The sequence below is a fragment of the Cyanistes caeruleus genome, chromosome 3 (genome assembly GCF_971803275.1).
Source record: "Cyanistes caeruleus chromosome 3, bCyaCae1.hap1.1, whole genome shotgun sequence".
NCBI lineage: Eukaryota > Metazoa > Chordata > Aves > Passeriformes > Paridae > Cyanistes > Cyanistes caeruleus.
The window spans coordinates 27145656-27167268 of record NC_141703.1 but is presented as its reverse complement, the minus strand read 5'-3'; the positions used below and the strand labels follow the sequence as shown (position 1 = coordinate 27167268).

The following is a 21613-nucleotide window of genomic DNA, read 5'->3' as shown; positions in this document are numbered from 1 at the left end:
ATCATTTGAGCGTAGCAGAGAGTAAGAGCATGAGAGCTGCTTTGAGTCTGATATTTTGTAATGTGCATTTAATTGATTTTGCTTGTAGCCTAAAATTTCTGTAATTCACTTTTTTGGTATGTACTTATAAATTAGTAAGAAAAAGTAGAGCAGGAAACTTTGGCATAAAAAGCCTGGATATGAAGGTAGATGGCACTGTTTCCACGATTACCTAATTCTACTTTCATGCCTTTATTTTATGTTACTGTCTTCATGGTGCTTTATAATTTCTCAAACACTCCAACATATAACACTACAAATATTTTGTTATTAGACTGTAAAGAATATATTTGCCTCTTTATGTTAATATGAGGACCATTTACATTTATGTATTTAAAAAAAAACACACCTCCCTTTTCAAAGTCAGTAGTTTGTAGTAAGGATTCTGTCACAAGGTGTGACAGTTTAACTGTTAAACCAATAAGTTGTAACATACTTTTTCCATGAAAATTCTGACTAGAGTGGTTTTGTGCTTTCTTGTAGGATTGCTTTTCAGGAGCATTGCATACCAAATGTAAAAGCAGAAGCTCCCTACTTTACAAAGGTAATACAAAGCAATGGTGCTTTGATATCTTTTCTGTATATACATACTAAAGATGTATTGTTCCTAAATTTATTTAGTTTTGTACTTTCTCATTTTAAATAGCTAGGTAATCTTGATCAGGGGGTTGTGATGACTGGGAGTGTTAACAAGTAAAGAGTGCAAAGGATGTTTTGGAGCAATGGTTCACAGCCTGTTTCTTTAAGTCCTGCTTGAGTTAGTTGGTAGCAGTCCACTTCATGATGCCTATATTTAGCTTTAATTTAAAGATGCATAAATGTTTAATATTTAGAATGCGTTTGATCTCTTTCAGAAACTGGTGCATGGGGACAGCAGGCTAAATCTATGTCAGACTTCAGTTACAGAAAAATTTCTATAGGCAGACAAACTAAAATTTCAGAAAGACAAATCTGATATGAAAGCTAAGTAATTCTTATTGTGGCTTAAACTGTTACAGTTAAGTTCGTAATTCATCAGGCTGCATCAGTGGTGGGTTTGGTTCTTAAATCTACACAACTAGTACTTTTAATAAGTCCTTGTTGATTTCTTACTGTCAGCTTCTCAAATGCAAAATAAAATTGTTGCAATTTTTTATATTTCAGGTGGCACTGATAGTTCATTAAAAATATAACTATTTCTTTATCAAATTGTTCTTTAGAATCAGAATTTTCTGAAACTGGAAGAGAGAACAGAATCAGATCTAGTGATTTCCAAAAAAGTTTGAAACACTGGGATTGGTAGGAGGTGTTTTTATTTCTCCTTTATTATATATTTTCTCTCATAATTCAGATAAACAGCAAATAAATAATGTTATTTTGAGTGTGCAAAAGTTGGTTTATGTTTATTTAGAGATAATTCAATTCCAGTAGCCAAGAAATCTCTTTTAAGGTCTATTTTCCATCAAACTAGAAAAATACAATTTTTTAGTTGTTGAGTTCTCCAGGAATTTGGTGGTTTGTAGTTAGAGAAGAGTGTTGGTTTTGTTTGTTACTTACATGTGCTTACAGCATGAAAAGCCTAGTTATCGTAACAGCTTTTAAGTCAGCAGCACGTAATTGCTGTGGTTAAGGTTTGTGAGTAATAATGCCTGTATCCAAATTATTTAACTCTACTATTTGTTATCAGTAAAATATCAAAGTCTTACATTAAGCAATGTTTGCCCTTTTTATACAGACTTATTTCAGTGCTTTGTTATGTGTCATGTTAGAAAGGAACTGAGTAATTTAAAGTTACTGCTCTTTTGTACTTCCAGTATTGATGATGAGAAAGATTCTTTTTGTGATTCAAGTGGTCTAGAAGTAGAAGAAAATAATGTTATTTGCTCTGAAACTGATGAAATTCAAAATACAGCTCTATACATGGGAACAGGTAATAAATATTTGATTTTATACATTCTTACAACTCTCTGTGAAGTATAACATGTAACTTTAAAAACTTCCTAATAATTGTATTTCTATTCAGTTGAGAAGTACACTAGTCACCTAAAATGTATTTTAATGTGGTGTTTTAACCTTTCACATCAGTATGAATATTTCCTTTAGAATTAGGACATTCAGACATACTTGAAGCAATACTAATGTTATTTTCTTATGTGGTGTCTGGTAGTTTCTTCAGTCTTGTTCAGTTTACTTAGGTGTCACCCTAAGGTCTAATCAGCAGCAAATCACTTGCCTGAAGCCCTTACAAAAATAATAGGAGATTTTGGTGACATGTTTCAGTCTGTGCATAGATTCCATACAGGTATCTCTGGGATTTTTATATTGCAGGGAATAGTTTTACTGATAAAACTGTTGATTCTTGATCAGTTTGAATAAATCAGGGAACAAGAACTTTGTTCAAATCTCTGTAATTCTTTAGATTACTTTCACATTTTGCTGCATCTCTATACTTGTAACTCTGAATTCGTAGAACACGTTTTTGAGATAAAACAATCTTATCAATATTTAGCTAGGACTGATTTTTTTTTAATGTAAAGTGCATTTTTTCCCATGTCCACAGGCCTCACTTTACCATCACATTTGACTACAAATAATGAAGAAAATAGGGACCAAATTATCAACCATGGTTTGTTAAAGAAAGTTTTGCGTGGGACTGGTGCTCAGGCATGCAATAGGCAAGGTTTAATACCACCCTACATCAGTCAAATTTATGATGAATTATTTATCATACATCAGAAGCTCCAGGTAGGAACTGGAATCACCTTAAAATTTTTGTTCAATAATGCTATGAAAATTTGCACTTTTGAGAAAGAAATCTGAAACTACTTACATAGTAAAACGTACATTGTTTTTTACTATTACTTTATACTAATCACAGCTACTTATATACTAAATCTTTGTCTTCATCTGCCTGTTCTCCTAGATTATTTCAGTGATTCAGTAATGATGCTTGGACTTGAATTTTGGGTAGATTAGGTACATGGGCAGATTCAGCTTGAGGGAGTTGGAACACGAGTGTTTCTATGTCCAAGACTGTCTTGTGACACACTGTGGGTGTAGAGGGAAACACCCACAACCATTGCTTGTCTTGAGAACATCTGAAACTGTTCTTCTGACTCTAAGCATTCCAAAGTGCTTGCCTTAGTGGCCTCCTCCAAAACCCCACCAGTTCACCTCCAGCAGGTTTAGGCTACTAACAGAAGAACCTCCTATATGGTTTTATTCTGTAATAGTTCCTAAGCTTCTGCTGGGTTCCCTGCTACAACTGTCTCTTGCAACGTATGAGATAAAAATAATTTTGTATCTCTTTTTTCTTCACCACTTTTTCAGGGATGCTTCTCTTTAGTTGAAGAAACAATATTGTTAATCTAGTGTTGAACACAGTCACATCAGACTCTGTTCTGTCTTGCAGTTAATACCATTATCCAAATATTTTGGAATTCCAAAGTTTAATTTCCTAGAGCAACAATGTAGAGTTGGATTTTATATATTTGGAGGCTGAACCATTCCAATGCACATGGAAGTCTTTTGGGTTAAGGAGGGAGGAAACTGAACAGTGTAACTATAATTTCACAAAGAGCTAAGCATGGGACAAAATTATAAATTCAACATAATTTGGGAAAATTTCACATGGGTTTTTAAGGTAGTTTAACTTTTTTTTTATTGATACAGAGACAAAGTTCAGCACAGCAGGAGTATGCTCTGCAACTGCAGAAACGAGAGCGTTGTCTAACAGAACAAGAAGCATTGCTTTTTACACATGAAGCAGCTTTGGCTAAAATAAGGGGTGTTGAGGAAGAAGTTCACACAAAAATTGCAGCTATGAAAGAGGTGAAATAATGTATTTAATGGTAGATATTGCTCTATATGCCCTTTAACTCAATTGTGATTATCTTAAGCCATCCCATGCTTGCTGGAAATCCTGCTTATTTCTTTGAAGTCCTTGAAATCCCCAAAGGAAAGATTTAAATAAAAGGTACTGAACAATATTGCTAGAGTTTTTGTATGACTTCTGTTTCAGAATAGTGCATTTAGTTGTCTGATGTGTAGTACATTTTACAGTTACAAATTAGAAAAAGGAGGTAGTTATTTTGTAAAGTAGTGAAAGCTATGTGACCAATATTAGAGAAAAAAATGTGGTTTGTGTGTAATTGTGTTTAAGTTAAATGAGTATCTTAGCATTAGCTGTAGTTGCACTGGATTTCCTTGGGAATGCTTTAAGACATGTGGAGGTCTTATAACACCTATCGCATAGAGTACTAGCAAACAAAGACTCAAAAAGTTTGGAGGAAGACAAACCTAACTTTGGGGGTGTGGGAAGAAAGAGTAGTGAAAAAGAGTGAATTTGTGGAAGGGGAGAAATGAAAGCTGGAATATTTTCAGTAAAATAAAACCTTGCAATTTTACCAAATCTGAAGTACTTAAATCTAAGGTCCTGAGAAGATTAAATATAAAACAAATTTCAGGGGTAAGAGATGAACAGCAGTGGATATGCAGGTAGTATTTAATAATTCATATGCTTGTGTTGTAAATCAGAGCCTCAGTCTCTACAAGACATAGGATTAGTTTCTCAATCTGCCTGATTCATAGTAAGCAAAGCCAGAAGCATGAATTGAAACCTCAAACCACAGTCACAAGTTTTTGTAAATATTTGGAAGAGTGAGCTGTAAGTAAAAGCTTTGTCATTGATTTTAGTTCACAAAGCATCCCACATCTGAATTGTTTGAGAAATGTACATGTATACAGTTGGTCAGGGTAGAATAGGCAGCTATATGGGCAGGAGCTATAGGCTGTGCATGTTGCTCTCAGTTTCTCTATAGATCCTTCTTAATAGGCAGTGTGGATCTTGTTTTTCTCACTGCTGACTGGACGTGCAAATTTGGACATGAAGAACTTGATATTTGAAAGTTTGTCTGACTATTAACACTTAACTGAGACTTTTTATTTCTGGAATAGTCTCTTTAAAACATGTTCTTAAATTTGATATTTCTACAGCAGCATGAGGCAGAGGTTAAACAGCTGACAGAAGCCTTGAGAGAATTAGCTAAAGAAAATAGGAGGCTGAAGTCATCATTTGACAGCTTGAAGGAAGTGAATGACTCTTTAAGAAAGCAGGTAAACTTTGTTTCCTGACATGAATAATTCTACAAGTTACAGTCAACAATTTTAAATATTTGAGCAGCTTGAGTTTGCAAAATTGCCAACCATTTGTTTCTCTAAGAAAAGGAATTGTATGAATGACTGAAAGTATTTTTCTCACCTGTTTCTAGTACTTGAAATTTAGCCTTTTTGACCTCTCACAGTATAAAAAAAGAAGTAGGATTTATTCCAGTGGCTCACTAGCAGCAGCTAATTGTTAGGAAGGGAAAATCCATTGAGAATGGATGGAGAGAAAGTATTTTGTAATATAATGGAATTCAGCCTGTGCAGATTTGCTATGCTAAATTGCTATGCTGATTCTATTAAATAAAAAGTAGAATGTGTATTTCTAACTTCATGTTTGATCAGTATTTTCAGTTATTTTTGAAAATTTTAATGAAAATGGTATTTTCCTGATTTGTAAACTAGAATGGTGTGTTTCATAGTAATGAATAGAGTAAGAATTTGTCTCACTTAGCTGTTAAGTCTGATCTGAAATGGTGATACACAAATTATGTAAATTATTTTAGCATTGTTTATTCATTGAACTAATCAATGTTCTGATAATCCGAATACAATAAAAATCTATTGCAGATCCTTATTCTTTCCCTTAAGAAAGTCAGACCTAACTCCTAGGATGTTGATGGTTCTGATGCAACTCACCTCTCTTGTTATTTCCTCTCATTATAAAATCTTTGCATTTCTGTGGAAACTGAGGGCTTCTGTGGTGATTATGCTGTTTATTGTTGTATGGCTAGAGCTTTTTTTGTATTTAAATGGAGGTTGCAGTTTGCCTGATCTTTTCTCACTGAACAAACTCTTTTTTTAGTGTGGTCAGTAACCACCTTCCCCATTAACATGACTATTACGCCATTCTTGAATTTGTGCTCATTTTTATGTCGCTTCTTCATGAAAAGTGATCAAATGTGAAGTGCCTGTATACCTAGAGTGTCACTGTAGTGCTTATTCTTCCCCTGCACTCTGAAAGGTTTGGCTGCAGGTCAACGAGATACTGCTGCTGTCCTGTTTCTCCTGGAACAGGTTGCCCACAGAGGCAGTAAGAGTCTCACACTTTGGAACTGTTCACAAACTGTCTGGATATAGCAGCCAGTTCTTCATGGCCCAACTTGAGCTGGAGGGTTGGACAAAATGTCTTCCAGAGGTGCTCTCAAATCTCAGCCAGTCTATGATCCTGTAACTTGTTGAGGGAGGTGGATGATGATTTTGTTTCTATCAATTTTCATGCTAATTAGAAAAAATTTAAATAATTTAGCTGCTCAACAACATTAAGTTACTTCAGTGTAGTAGTTAAGATGTGAGTTTTGAATTTACAGACAGTTTAATATTTTCTGCTTCTTTCAGTTAAGTGATGTAACTGAATTGAACAAGAAGTTGGAAGGTCAAGCACGAAACGTACAAGCTCGTTTAGCAAATCTACAAGTAAGGTTTGTTCTTACATGTACCTGCTTTTATAGGTAACCAGTGAAATATAATTCATTGTTGTATTTTGTTGTAGAGGAAGCATGAATTTTCAATGGTACGGAAATCTAATGATTTATGTCAAGTGATGAAAGAAAGCAAACCTGTGAAACAGGAAAAAGTGATGGCAACATCAAAAACTGCTATGGTAAGAATTATGCAGTAGTCTTGAATCTTTTCATTCAAAAGACATTAGGCAGTGTAACGTTCTCTGTGCATCTACTATAAATTGTAAAATGTAGCTTCTAATTTTATTGCATGAGTTACACTAAGAAGAGAACATATTATACTGGGGGAAAACACACACTTGCCAAAGAATTAGATTTGTTGCTAAAATATGTCTTGGATTTTATATTGTTTATGTGCATGTATATGTGTATATTTTAATTTATATGGCAAGTTTTCCTCTTCATATCATGTTATCTTTCATCTGCCAATTAGAATTGTAACCTGTGTCCACTGTCACAGGTTTTTTTTTGTGGTGCCAGAACAAATCTTAGACTCATTCTGGTTACTGCTGCACTATCCTTAATAATAACACCAGGTAAAAAGTAGTCTTTTGGAAGTATCCAATAAGGAACCGTAATCTTCTAAACCAAAAGTGATATGCTACTATTATTTTTTTGAGAAATAATCTTTAGGGAAGGACAGAGATTAAATGCGATGTTCATTCACTTTCTAAGCTGTTTCATTCAGTTCCAAAACAATCAGGTTTTTTTCCTTAAAAAATATTCTTACATCACTTAATGAAATTCTTTCTTTCTCCGTGTAGTTCCATTTACTCTGCCAACATCTCCCAGCTGGTTATGCTTTTTTTTTTCCAGCTAGAGGTAAACTGTGATATGAGGAAGATATTCACACCACCCTATCTAATTGATCTACAATGAATGCCTTAAAACTGTGCTGTCTATATATAGCCAACAAATTCTCTTTATATAGGTTTTAGCATACTTTGGTTGCACATGAAATACAAATAGGATCAGTAGTTACAGTCCTGAGTGAAAAGGAAAAGAGTTACCTGAAGGTAGATAGAAGAAAACTTTTGAGGTCTTTAGGGGATTTTTCATGCAGCCTGTCTTCAGGTATCTCTGGATTTCTTTTGTAAAGTATTACATTGCAGTGTAGTAGAGCCAAGATGAGAGTTTTTTGAAGTCTTTGTTCTTTTTTTAAACAATACTACCACTTAAATTTATTAACAGTGGATTGCATGAAATGAAACAAAGGAAGTCTAGTGCATTGAAATAATCCTCCTCATGTGAAGGACATTAAAGACTTGCTTTCTACTGTAATTCATTTGTCCAGAATTATAAAGTGTAGGGATTCTGTATGCGATTTTTTTTTTTTTTTCCAAGCTGTTTTACTACCATTTGACAAAGTGCAAAATAAGTTATGGATGTGTGTTTTTCACACCCAGAAACCATCACAATAGGTGTTTGTTTTGTACTGGGGAGTGAGGTGTGGGAGAAAGAAATGCTGCAGGGTTTCTTCTGGGTCTTTACAAGAAAGGCCTGTCAACAAATGGCTTAATTAAATGGCTGTTTTAATAAGGTAGAGTGCGAGGAGGAATACAGAGAGTGAGTAAATCTTGTGTCCCCTTAGATGCTGGGAATGTTGTGTTTGTGCAGCATCAAATGGAACCCTGGTGGACTTTTCCCAGGGCATGCTGAGCAGAGTCTGTCCATTGAGAGAAGCCCCTCCTTTTTGGCCATGCAACATATATAATTTTCTTGCAAGGAAACAGCTCTGTTCATGAAGGACATTCATGGGAGAAGAGCTTGTTGCCCTTTTAGACAAGGCCAAGGCCAGGCAGGATCAGCAGTAGCAAGAGGGAGCTGCCTGAGTTTATCCTGCAGCCTGGCACAGGATAAACTGCACTGGGTTGATCTGTGCAGCACAGCACAGACTGCACCAAGTTAACAGTGGTGTGGATCTCTGACTCCTTGAGGTGCAGTTGTCTCCTAGTCAGGACTGCCACCTTCCAACCTTTGATCTGCATACAGGTTACTTTTCCCAGAGATACTGTAAGTAACAGTTACATTAATATATACAGGCTTCTAATACCCTAGGTACAAGGTCCAGCAGAGCACACATGGCCTATTCAAGATCACTGTCTCCATCACTGAATATATTTTCTACAGGCTGACACTACAGTAACTCTCAGATTTTATCAGGCATAAAATTCTCATCCTTTCTATTGTGCATAATATTTCATAGCTAATGTACTCTCATGTATTTCAGTTTATTAATGTTTTAGCTTAGAAAAAGTATTAAATTGAAAGCTGAAATATCTGATGTTGTGAATATATTACAGCTACCATTGAATTCACAAGTCTATGAGCTCTTAACGTATCTTATGGATTGGATCTCTGACCAGCATCTTAGCAAAATGAAAGCACAGGAGGAGAGAGAGGACAGTCATAAACCTATGGTTACCCAGAGTTCAAAAACCACCTGTACTCAGGAAAAGTGTATGAAGGTAAACGGGTTTGGATTGTTTGCTTGTGTTAATATGTTTTCAGATTTCAGTGTGTTTTAAATGATTCTGAGACTATAAAAGGTAAGCATGTAATTGAAACAAAATAATTGTTAGTAAGTCAATATTCATCCCAGCAGTTAGATATAATAGAAAATATGTCATTTGTAAAGCATACAGATAATTTTTAATAAAAAATGTGGTGCCTTGTCTAAACCTAAGAGTTTCATCATTTTATTTCAAGTGACTTCTGTAAGGTGATAGCTTGTCATGTGTTTTATGTGGGATACATTGTTTCAAGATCACCAGGTCAAATTTAAAATGTTTTAATGCCTATTTAGATACTAAAATTTCAATTTACCACCAATAAAAGGTGATGCTGTGCTGTATTTCAACATCTCTACTGTTTTTTCTTGTGATACCAGGATTTAGAAATTGGTGAGGTGTTCAGAAAATTCACTTTTTTGTGAATCATTTTTTTGTGAATCATTTTTTTTTCATTATATAAAAGCCACTGTGATTGTATTTACTGAAATTGAGCTCACATGTATCTCCACTCCCACATGCAAACCTATATAAAATTTAGAACCTGTGTATGCCTAAAATTCTGTTAGCTGTACTGGATCTGCCCAGAGAATATTTGCATATGTAATCTGATAAACTCCAAGAGAAAGTTAGGAGGTTTGTTTGTTTGTTTTTCACTTACACTTAGTTTATAGTTCATATACTGCATGTAATTCTGTTTTTGTATATTTTTGCAGCTTTTGCCTATAGCTACCGAGCAACTCCAGTGGATGCCATATGTGAATCCTAAACTGCATGTGCCTGTGCTTAAATTTATTTACTGGTCTATAAGACAGTTAGACACATCTGATATACAGGTAAGACAAGTAGTCCTCATGCAGTATGTTTTTAAGAAAAAATCACAGAAGGTATTAATGGATTTTGCATATTAAATACATATGAAAATTGATGTTTTCAGGTAGCATATAGAGAAGAAACTTCTGTCTTTGTAAAACAAATTCATAGTGTTCACCACAGACAGGTGGCAAATGAAAAACAAATTAGTTTTCAAGTTAAATTTAAATTTTGCATTGTGTATCTAAATGTAGTTTTCCTACATATGTGATCTCTCTTGTGATATCTAAGCACATCTAAAACTATATTTTTGCATATGTATTAACAAAACTTGCACTGGAGAAGGCAGTTATTCTGTATTTTATGAGTGAGATTTGTTGAAAGTGATGGAAGTGAGTGACAAAGCAGTGAAGAAATTTTGATATTTCTATTGTCTGCTGGGTGTCTAACCAGAAGTCATTCCTTGCTTTTTTTGACTAGATTGCCATAAGAAAATACTTAGCAATATTATAAAGAAAAAGACAGTAGTCATACAGTAAAGACCCAGCATAGTGCTGTCAATGTTCATTTGATAAATCAAATGCTGGAAACTTTGTAAATACCCTGAGTTTAAATTCAATACAATAGTAAGATGTTGGGGTTCAGTTCTACTAAGTAACTATATTTTAAACAAGCATATGGTGAAGTTTGATTCTGTGGAAATATTTCTGTAGAGTTTATGATGAAAATCTAATAGATGTTACCTGTACAGTGTTCTTAAGCTTCATATTTAGACCTTGATTCTGTAAATGCTTTTAAAGGATATAACTTCAGGCAAGCTTACAAAATTGAGTTGACTAAAACAGCTTTTTCTGGAACCAGAGGCAACTTAAGTAACATCAGAGTATTCAGGACACTCACTAATTAGTGTCTTGCTGAAGTGTGTGTTGATAAGGCACAATATTAATATTGTTCAACTACTTCTGGAACATAAAGCAGTATCTCCTATACTGATTATATTCCTATGCGTGGTCAAAGCATTTACAATTTAATATTTAATTGCATGGAGATCATATGTACGTCAAGTTTTAATGTTTGCACTAACTGTATGCACTGTTTGAAGCAGCATGCAACAATGAGATCAACCATGAGGAGACTTGGTGAAGATATTTTCAAAGGCATAGTGTGTAAGGGAAACCCACACAGTTCTGAACAGTCTACAGAAAGTAAATCAAAGTCAACAGCTTTCTTTAAGAGTTTCTGTATGCCTCTGAGGTTTCTGTCTACTTTGATTGTGCTTAAAACAGTGAAACAAGGTAAGTCAAGATTTTTTAACATTACTCTATCTATTTCAGTCATGTGCCTGGACAAAAAGCATTTTAATGATACTGTAGGGTCTATTATACTTTATTAGTGAAAAGTGATTTTACTTGAGTATTGTGAAAGAAAATATACAAGTATGAGTCTTGCTATTTTTATGTTAGAATTTATGTGTGTTTTTTAACGTGATGACTTATCAGGTAAGTCAGCATTTTGAAGAGAGGGGAGAAGATAAAGGTTTCAAAGTAGACACTGTGAGATTACACTAATCAGATTGTGTCTGAACAGTGTGAGAAAAAATGTAGAAAATACAGCTTAAAGAATAAAATAACTCTTCTCTCAGCTGATTTGTTAACTGCTATCTTCAGTTATGAACTCTTACCTTTCTTCAAGAGAAACAGGGAACAAGGTGTTGCAGATCCCTTTTTATGGAAGTCAGGCAGAAAAGTAATTCTATACCATTAAGAGCAGGTGTAAGATGTGATTGCTGCTTACCTGCAGCATCTTAGCAGTACTGTGTGTCTGCATAACTGGGATTTTCTGCAAGAATAAATTTTACAAGGATAGCATTAGAATGAACATCTCTATAACCCTTTTCCAACTCTTTGTGGTACTAACCACTTCTTTTTCCCTTTTCAAAGACATTTTAAAAGCACGGATCATTTTGATAGCAAGTAATTTTATAGTGGAGTTACAACTGAGCAATCTAACCTAACCTCAGAGATGGTCCTGCTTTTGACAGGAAGGTTGGACTAGATTCCAACCTAAATTATTCCATGTTTCTATTTTTGCTACCATTTTTTCTCAGAATAGTTTGTATTTTAAAATATATTTACAAGTAACACACTACTTATGTCAATACATGAAAAGATTGATACAGGTTAGAGAGATGTTAATTTTCGAGGTACTCCTGAAATACCATGCTAAAATGTCAAAATCAGATGTCTGCTTTGGCATCTGATTTTTTTTAGTCACTTGCATGAAATATGTTAAATTTGGGGGCATTTCTAAGATAGCAAATATCCATGTCACCAAATTGCTACAATCTGTGGCAGCCTGGTTGACACAAAACAGGAATGCCAAAGATTTTAAATACATAAATAATTAATAGAGTATTTTCTCATGGAAGTCGTGCTTCTGGATTAGATATTTAAACAGATTAGTACATTTTTGTGCTTAATGACCTGTGCAGTATTTATATTGTGAGTATGTATAGTAAACACAGGATTAAAATATGGTGGAAGACCATTCTGACATCATTCATGAACTAACACAGTGTTCCAGCTGTTGGAAGGAACTATTTCAGTCAACATATTTTGGTGAAGCATGATTAATCTCAAATTGAGACTCACATTTTAGGAATGTTTGATAGAAACAATGCAAGAGGAACTGAAATAGAAAAATTAGTCATTGCAGAGACTGATTTACCCTAAACAGATGAGAATGAATCAGTTTAGTTTCTCATGGTTGCTTTTTGCTGCTGCCTTCTGTAACACAGAAAATATGATCTGTTGTTAAACATATGTCAGATTTCACTGTGAATGAATTTTGATCACTCTGACCACATGGCACTAATGATCTGGTGATAAAGTAGCAGATTTGGTTTGACCATATGTCCTCATTCCTTCAGAACGTCAGTATCCAGCAGATGGCACCGTAGTTAAACTTATGCACTAGGATAAATTGTTTCCTTCTCCTTAATTTTCTGTGCTCCAGATGATCAGTGCAATTCCAAGATACTGAGGAAGATTTGACAGCAGGAAGTTAAGAAAATAGATTGGTTCACTTAGTCTACATCCTTTGTATAATTTCTCACAGTGGATGAGGATATAAAATGTTTATGCTAAAACTACAGCTTTTTATAGAAGGAATGGGACTAGTTGCTCTAATGAAAATAATTGCTCTCACTCAGACAAATCAGCCACTGACTCCCTAAATAGAGGTTTCCCAGATGTTGAAACCAACATTATTTCAAACTATGTGTTAAACATATGAATTGCAGATAGCATTTTTCTCCACTCACAATAAATTGTTAAGGAATAAAAATAGGCAGAGGGTATCTTTAAATAAAAAGTAAATTTAATATTTTCAGCTATTTTAACTTTTAAGTGTGTATCTGCCATGGTAACTTGTCAGATAATTTCACATGGCTTAAGGAAACAATGATTATAGAAGTTTTATTGCTTGTATTCTGATATTTTCAGTGGATTACCTGGCTCAAGCATTTGAGTCCCTTCGCGCAGACTTGAAGACAGATGAAGGGAAGGCCTTATTTTTGGAATACCAATGTGTGCCTGTTGTATTAAGTCACTTAAAAGTATCCAGTGCAAGTCTGCTTTCCAGTGCTCTTGATGGATTACTTCAGATGACCATGGAATCTGGTAAATTTGGTTAATTACAAAATAAATAAATATCATTATGAAAATACGTGAGGAAAGCATAAAAACAATGTAAAAGCAGTATAAAAATACAGTGTAAAAACGGTATAAACAGTCTAATGCACTATTAGCAATTCTTTGTATTGTGTACATTCAGTAAAGACATAAAATGTATTTCTGAATTGTCTGTCTTTTTCTGAGTCATTTGAATCATCTGAGTGTTTTCTTCTCCCTCTCAGCATATAAATGTGTTGTATTTTATCCTGGTTGCTTTCTTACTTCTTGCTGTGAATTTTTTATAGCTATTTTTTGTTTGGCTTTTCAGTTTATTCCACTGTATTACCTTGCTGATATTTTTCTTTGAAGTCAGGCTGTGCCAGGGAAGCCAAATCATGCCAGAAGGTAGAGATAAAAAATGGGTTCTATTTAAATTCTTTCCCCGGTTTGAATGAACAACTCATCCCCAATCATTTTTCAGTTTTAGTGTTTGGAAATGGTATTTCTAGATGAAATGGTTATGTTTTGCTGAATTTTACTTTGCCAAGATGATTATGTTTTGCTGAATTTTAGTCTGCTTTGGCCCTAAAATATTGGTAATCTTACCTGTCAGAGCATTTTTCCAGGTGATACAGGTAAGGATCAATTGATAAGCACCTGGATGAGCATGAAGGTAGTGACACATTTCCAATGCCATGCTGAATAAACCTTGTGAGTGTTTTCTTTTTTCGTAAGATAAAATTGCTTTAAGAACAGAAATGTATATTGTTTTGAAAGTATTTTGTTATGCATTGTACTACTTAAATAGAAAGCATGTTTGATTTGGGATGGTGTAACGCTGAGTAAAAAGCAATTTTGTAGCAACCTGAGTTCAAAAATATTTAACTAAAGTTCTATTCTTCCTTGCAGTCTTTTTCTGACCGGGTAATTAAAGCAATCTTACACTGTTCTTTCTAATAGTCATAACTGTGATTGGGAAGAAATTAATTGAATGCACAAATGTAAGAATCTAAGCAAGATGGAGAGTGTTTAGTATTTCTTTGGGTGATGTACATCTTCTGTTACCTATCAGTAACATTCTGATACACTAGGTGCCTACAGTTTGATAGTGTGGTGAAGATATATTGTGAGACTCAAATTTTGCTTTCTTACTTCTCAGAGAAGTTGTATCTATGTGAAATCAGAGAAGGAAGAGTACTATGTAATTAAATTGACATTTGATTGAAAATTATTTCTTGGCAACTGGATATAAAGCCTGTCATAGAGCCTTACTCTGGTAGAATAAATTGCCAATACACAAATTAGGCATGTTCTGCTCTTTTCCAATACATAGTGTTTTGCAAGAAATTTTTAACAATGAGAAATAGTGTTGCTGATGCGAAATTGTGTTTTCATTCCTTTGTAAGTTTCCAATTAAAAAGTCATTAAAAGACAAACTTTGGAAGGCAGCAGTGACTATTCAGAAGAGAACTCTCTGTCTTAGAGTAAAACAGGAATTCATGCTCAGTTTTAAAGCTGTATTCAGGTGCAGCCCTAAATGTGAAGACATAGGTAGTGGCCATATACTAAAATACAGTGTCATATTACCCAAAAAGACAGCATCCAATCAAAAGGAGTCAAAGTCTAGACTTCTATTTTTTTATGTAATATATACCATCCTAGTAATTCTCTCAATTTGTTGCAATAATTTTCTGGCTCTATTGGAGTGTTGCAATACTCTTTCTCAAAAATAATACCTTTAGAGATGAAGTGATTAGAAATTAAATTGGAAAAAAGGCCAGTGGAGATTTTTCCAGTACATAATTTTCTATAATTTCATTTTTTAAGTTTTTTTTATGAGGTGTTTTTTACAGATTCAAATCTCAGTTGTCCAGGCTGAAAAATGTGAATGAGTTATGAAATAACTATTATGTTGCAGTATTACTCCCCGTAACTGCATGTACCTTTTTTGTTTATAATAAGCAATTAACTTTCTGTGCAGTCCAGGCTTATCTGAGGTCTTTGGGTTCTCTCCCCTGTAAGAAATGAGGCCTAATTTTCCCTCATATATTAAGGAAAAGTACTTAAGCTGCATATGAAGATTCTTAGAGTCATGGAATGTGCTGAGTTGGAAGGGACTCATCAGGATCATCAAGTCCAATGCCTGGCCCTGTGCAGGACACCCCAAGAGTCACACCCTGCGCCTGAGAGCATTGTGCAAATGCTTCTTGAATTCAGACAGTCTTGGTGCTGTGACCACTTCCCTGAGGATCCTGTTCCAGTGTTCAACCACCCTGTCCATGGATATCCAACCTAAACCTTCCCTGACTGAGCTTCATGCCTCTTCTCCAGGCTGAACAGACCAAGTGCTCTCAGCCACTCCTCAGGCAGCTTCCCCTTCAGACCTTTCATCATCCCAGTGGCCTTGCTTTGGACACTTTCTCATATCTTTCTGTCTTTTTTGTATTGTGGCACCCAAAACTGCCCTAGCACTCGAGGTGAGGTTGTCCCAGCTCAGAGCAGAGTGGGACAATCCCCTCCCTTGCCCAGCTGGCCATGCTGTGCCTGATGCCCCCCAGGACAGGGTTGGCCCTCCTGGCTGCCAGGGCACTGCTGACTTGTGTTCAATTTTCTGCTGACCAGGTCCTTTCCCTCAGTGCTGCTCTCCAGCCTCATTCCCCAGTCTGTCTGTACATCCACAGTTGTCCCATTTTAAGTGCAGAATCTGGCACTTCACAGTGTTTAACTTCATATGGCTGGTTACTGCCAGCTCTCCAACTTGTTGAGGTCTCTCTGAAGGTACCTAGTAGTCTAAGACAGATATTTCTCTTGATGGAAACTAGAATGAGAGTCTGCAGTACTGCTTAAGCAGATTTAGGATTGGTTTGCATGTTCTGAAATTTTGGATCAATTTTGCTTTTGGCTTCATAGTCTGTCTGGTACATGGGTTCAGAATCCAGGTTTCCACTGCAAGTTCACACAACATTGAGAGTGCTTCACTGACTGAAAACATGATGTCAAATGCAGCAGCTGATGCATTAGTATCATCTTTTTTTCTACCTATGTGCAAGACCTTAATGGCAAATTAAAATTAATAGTCTCACTGTTGTGGATCTTACTGGCAGATAGCCTTTCATGCAGTCAATCTCTGTTCAGGAGTTTAGCATCAACAGTCTGTGAGAGTCCTGACACTAACGTTTCAATGGGCAGTGATAGAGGACTGAAAGGTGATATTCCTCAGTATTTTTTTCTCTGTCTACATCTCATCTGTACAAGGATAGATAACACCAGTGTACCTGTCCTGCTAGGCCTCTTGTGGAATTCTTTGAAGAAATGTTTTAAGACTTCTGGTACCCCTAGAAAGCTAATTTGCATGCATTTCTTGAAACTTAGTTGCATCAAGTTTAGCTGCACTGTGATTTCCCAGACGTCTGTGAGTTTCCATGCTATTGCATAATTCTGAAAAAAATATTCCCACTATTTTCTCCCAGTGTAGTGGGATGGCCCTGGCTGAACACCAGGTGCCCACCACACTACTCTGACACTCCCCTCCTCAGCAGAACAGAGGAGAGAAAATAAGGTTGAAGACATAAATTGTGGGTCAAGATAAAGGCAGTTTATTAAAGCAAAAGCAAAGTCCTCACATGGAACCAAAGGAAACCAAAAGATACATCAGTAGGTAGTGTGTGGCCACTTCCTGGGAACTGGGGCTTCAGCATGCATAGAGTTTGCTCCAGAAGGTGTGTCATAAATAAGGAATACTCCCCTCACCTCTCACACTGTCTTCTCCCTTCTCTTTTCTCTTGGCTTGTATTGCTGAGCAAATACCATATGCTATGGGAATCACTTTTGGTCAGCTGTTGTGCCTGTGTCCCCTCCCAGGATCCAGCCTCCTGGTGAGGGGGAATTTTAGAGAGACAGTGTTGACACTTGGCATGTACTGCTAAGCACTAACTGGTGTGGACTGGTGTGCTTCAAGCATCTTTCTGGCTACCAATACAAAGCACACCACTTTGAGGGCTGCTGTGAAGAAAATTAACTCTGTCTCAGCCAGACCCAGTACACCCAATCATTAACATATTTGGACTTGTAATAGTGTGTCTGATACACAGAATGTATAACATACAATATGTGTGGTTCGAATATATATATATATATATATATATATGAGAATCTTGTTTGCCTCACCTCTTTTACAAAAATCTCAGGGTCTAAGGAGGAGGTAAAATGTTTTACTGGCCATTGTTCTTGTCATATACAAACTCATCCATAGCTGGACCAAAAGCTGAGTTTTAAATGTCAGGGGTGAAAAAAGTTGCGGTTAGTATGCTCCTCAAAGGTTAAGAGTGAGAGGAACTGCTAAAGATGTTATGCAGTAATTTCAGACAGTTTACTCTGTGTCAAAAGAACTTCAGTTTCAGTTTACATGGTGTTGGGTTTTTTTCCATATTCTAGTACTTTCGTGGATTCTGTTCACTACTTTCACTCTTAATAGATTTGAAGAACAAAATTTTGCAGCTGTGTGGGTTCTTACCTAACCACTTGCATTCTCTTAGCAAATTGCTTAGTCTAACCTATGCTAGAAACTTAATAAGTAACTGAAATGAAATTGTAGGTAATTCTTAGGATAAACTATATAGTTCTAAATAATTTGTATTTCATGTTGTTTATATAATGGAGACTTTTTTTTTCAGATGAGCTGAGTGGCTTAAGTAGAAATCTAGTTGATTTAGTCAATTTTCTTCAGGGGAAGTAATAGGTTGCTTCTAAATCCCACAGTTGTGAGAGTTAACAGCTTGTTGTGGACCTGACAGTAGAAAATCAACTCCACAAAGATATTTTCTTTCTTTTCTCTTATTACATTCTGCTAATATTTTTGTTTCAAAGTGTACATAATGGTGTATAAATAGATATAGCTTTAAAAAAATTGTATTTTTACTGTAGCTATCTCATTGGTTACTGTCTTGTTCCATGGTTAGATAGAAGGACTGTCAAGTCATTTGTATCCTTTTCAATTTCTTTTTTGCTCTCCATACTCATTACCAGTATTTCAATCCATGTTTGTTTTCTGGAGGATGCCCATCTTTCCCTTACTGCTAAGATCAACTGACAAAAGCGGAGTCAAGGGAGTAAGTCCTGCAGTGTTATTTGAGACATGATGCTCTTTTCCTGGAATCTGAAGCTTCAGATATGGAAGATGAGTGCCATAGCACTCAGCTTGATCCTTCTTTTGATCTTTGAACCTGATGAGTGATCTATGGAGGATGGCATCTTTCTTGCTTCTCATTGAGGAAAAGGGTAAGACATCTATTCCTGTTCATTTAATAGGGAAGAAAGATTTCATTACCACAGCTTTTGAAGGTTTCCTTACTTTAGTTAAGGAAAAGCTACCAGGCCATGGTGTTTGGTTTTTAGTCCCATCTCTAAGCTATGACCCTTCTGAAGACAGATCTTAAACCAAAATCTTCTCTGATAGAATTGTCATAGAAAGTACGTTTAGTATCTTGTTAAATGCTGAATGGCTTGGTGATAAATTTCTACAAATGCAAAGTGCTCTGACTGCCTTTGAAATTTTGAGAGCAAAACATGCTAACTGCTACATACTGATGTTTCCGTTTAGTCAAAAGGTGTATAATGTGTTTATTGCTTAACAAAGTTTTTACCATTTCCCATTAAAATTACTATTAAAATTAATGTTTGATAATTAAATTAATAGTTGCTTCTAATCATCCAGATTGTTATAGTATGAAACAGTGGCTTCCAGGGCATCTTCATACCCCAGTGCTCCCTCCCTCCCTAAGACTACAAATTTCTTTTCTCAGCTGATCTTGTTTCTAGGACAGCTGGGACAGAGAATTCCTGGATACCAGACTTGAAACATTTTCTGGAAACAATCTAATAATAAGTAGCATGACCTCATCAAGAAAACTTGTTCTGTAGGTGTTGAAGAACATCACATCATTCGTATTAAATCACCTTGTAGTTGAATACTTGTCATATGCAACCTTGTTCAATAGTGTTCTTCCTTCTCACACAGCTCATTGTGTTTTTTTTAACTTGTGAATGATTTAAAAGGGTTTCAAGTGATGTAGTGAGCTTATATTCACCTATCAAAAACACCATTGTTAACTGCAGTCTGGTTCATGCCTGACTTGAAATCTGTTGGCAGAGAGCTCCCTGCCTCGGTTTCACATTTTGCATTTTTATACAAAGACATCATACGTCGTAAATTCCTCCTGCGGTGATAGGTGACTGCTGTCAGGTAAATTAGTAGATTCCCCTTTCTCAACCTTAAGTTCATTCAATGAAATCAAAACTTACCTGCTCACTGGACATCACAGAACAGTGGCATTTGCTTCAAATAAAACTTAAATGTACTTTGTCTTCAAGCTTATTTCTGTTTTGCAGAGACTATATTTTTATATTAGCGTGTACTTACAAATGAAAATGAGAGCACATTAAAAAAAAAAATCTCAAAATTATACTCTCAAGTTTATTTTAAGTTATGGCACATTCTGGTAGGGCTTAAGTGTGATTTCTTAATCATATTGACGTAACTGAAGAATTTGAAAAACTGCAAAGCGAGCTGTATTTACACATTCACCGAACCTTACTTTTAATTTAATTTTTTTTTTTTTGGAAGAAAGTATTATGGTCATAGATAACTAGATCTGTGTCCAGATGTGTCTCGTAGGGAAGTTAATGAAGCCAATGAAGATAAAAGGATTTTCTCCATAGTGAGAAGCTGTGCTTATTTACATGTAAACTGAAGTCTTCTTATGTTTGCTATCTACAGGACCCTCCTCTTTTCCTTTTGCTGGAATGCTTCCATAACTGATGATAGGAATTCTATAATGTGCACTGTTCTGTGGGTACTTCTAAAAAGTCAGTGGTCAGAATTTGCTAAGAAAACTCAAACTTGCGCATTCTTAGCATTTTGAGACTTTATAGACTCAAGCAGTGAAGGCATGGGGTAAAAAATGCCCATATGCTTAAACAGATTAAAATTTATCATTTTCCAGCATATTATCTTTACTGGTAACTTTGCGGGATTGCAGCTTTTTGAGTGAGTTTATTCTGCAGTACTGAAAGGATAAAAATGTCATGTTTGTGAATACTGTATTAAGGTATGATTTCTCTCACCTGTGTGAAAAGCAGCTGTGAAATTGTCCTGAGGACTTGTGTTTTGAAGCTATAGTGATAGAAATTATTTACAGCTTATTTGGCATGAACATTGAAATACAGACCATTTAAAAGGAAATCCTTCTTCTGTTATCCTGTCTTACCTTTGTAATTTTTATTCATTCTTCTGAAAACAGTGGATAATTGTGTTGGATTAATAGATGTTTTAGTTTAATATTTTAATCACAGATACGGATCTGTAGCTCTGTTAAATGCAGCCTAGCTAATGTTAGCACCCACCTATGTGTGCTGAAAGCAAGAAAGTAGACCAAAATTTTGCACACATTTTTGTTAATTAATTTAAAATTTAGTTTGAATACTTGGATTTTGATGAAATTCATTTAGTATGAAGTACCTCTCTCTAGTAACAAATAATATCTGTATCATTATTTTCTCCATCTTCTAGTAACAGTCATATAATGCTTAGCCATTCTGAATTTTGAACCCCTTCTCATCCACTCCAAAGGAATAAATAGAAGGAACCATTAAATATAAAGTTATATAGAGCCAAGTATCCATTTTGGAAGTAAAGCTTCACTGGTTTTTTTAGAGTAATAATGTGATTCTTAAGCAGCATATGATTTTGAAAGTAGATGTGAATGCTAACTTTTTAAAAGTATTTGATGTTAAAAAAAGTTGTTCATAAAAAGAATTGTTTATATCAGTGTTTGGGTATACACATCCACTTTCCATTCAATTTAAGTTATGCAGTCTTTAGAACATTAAAATTTATTCAAGTAAGATCTCGCTGTTATTTACTAAACTTGCATATTTTTAATAAAAAGTTTACAATTTTATAGTTTTCCATAAA

General features: G+C 35.2%; 1 protein-coding gene across 1 annotated transcript in view; it reads left to right on the top strand.

Annotated features, from left to right (window-relative positions):
• Positions 1-21613, top strand: part of CCDC138 (coiled-coil domain containing 138) — a 32871-nt gene that overhangs the window by 2064 nt on the left and 9194 nt on the right. The window contains exons 2-13 of the mRNA XM_023918227.2: positions 523-583; positions 1239-1317; positions 1833-1948; positions 2579-2763; positions 3691-3849; positions 5014-5133; positions 6520-6597; positions 6674-6784; positions 8948-9112; positions 9871-9990; positions 11073-11262; positions 13471-13647. Of these exons, the coding sequence (XP_023773995.2) occupies positions 523-583; positions 1239-1317; positions 1833-1948; positions 2579-2763; positions 3691-3849; positions 5014-5133; positions 6520-6597; positions 6674-6784; positions 8948-9112; positions 9871-9990; positions 11073-11262; positions 13471-13647 (1561 nt within the window). The remainder of the gene's footprint in view (positions 1-522; positions 584-1238; positions 1318-1832; positions 1949-2578; positions 2764-3690; positions 3850-5013; positions 5134-6519; positions 6598-6673; positions 6785-8947; positions 9113-9870; positions 9991-11072; positions 11263-13470; positions 13648-21613) is intronic.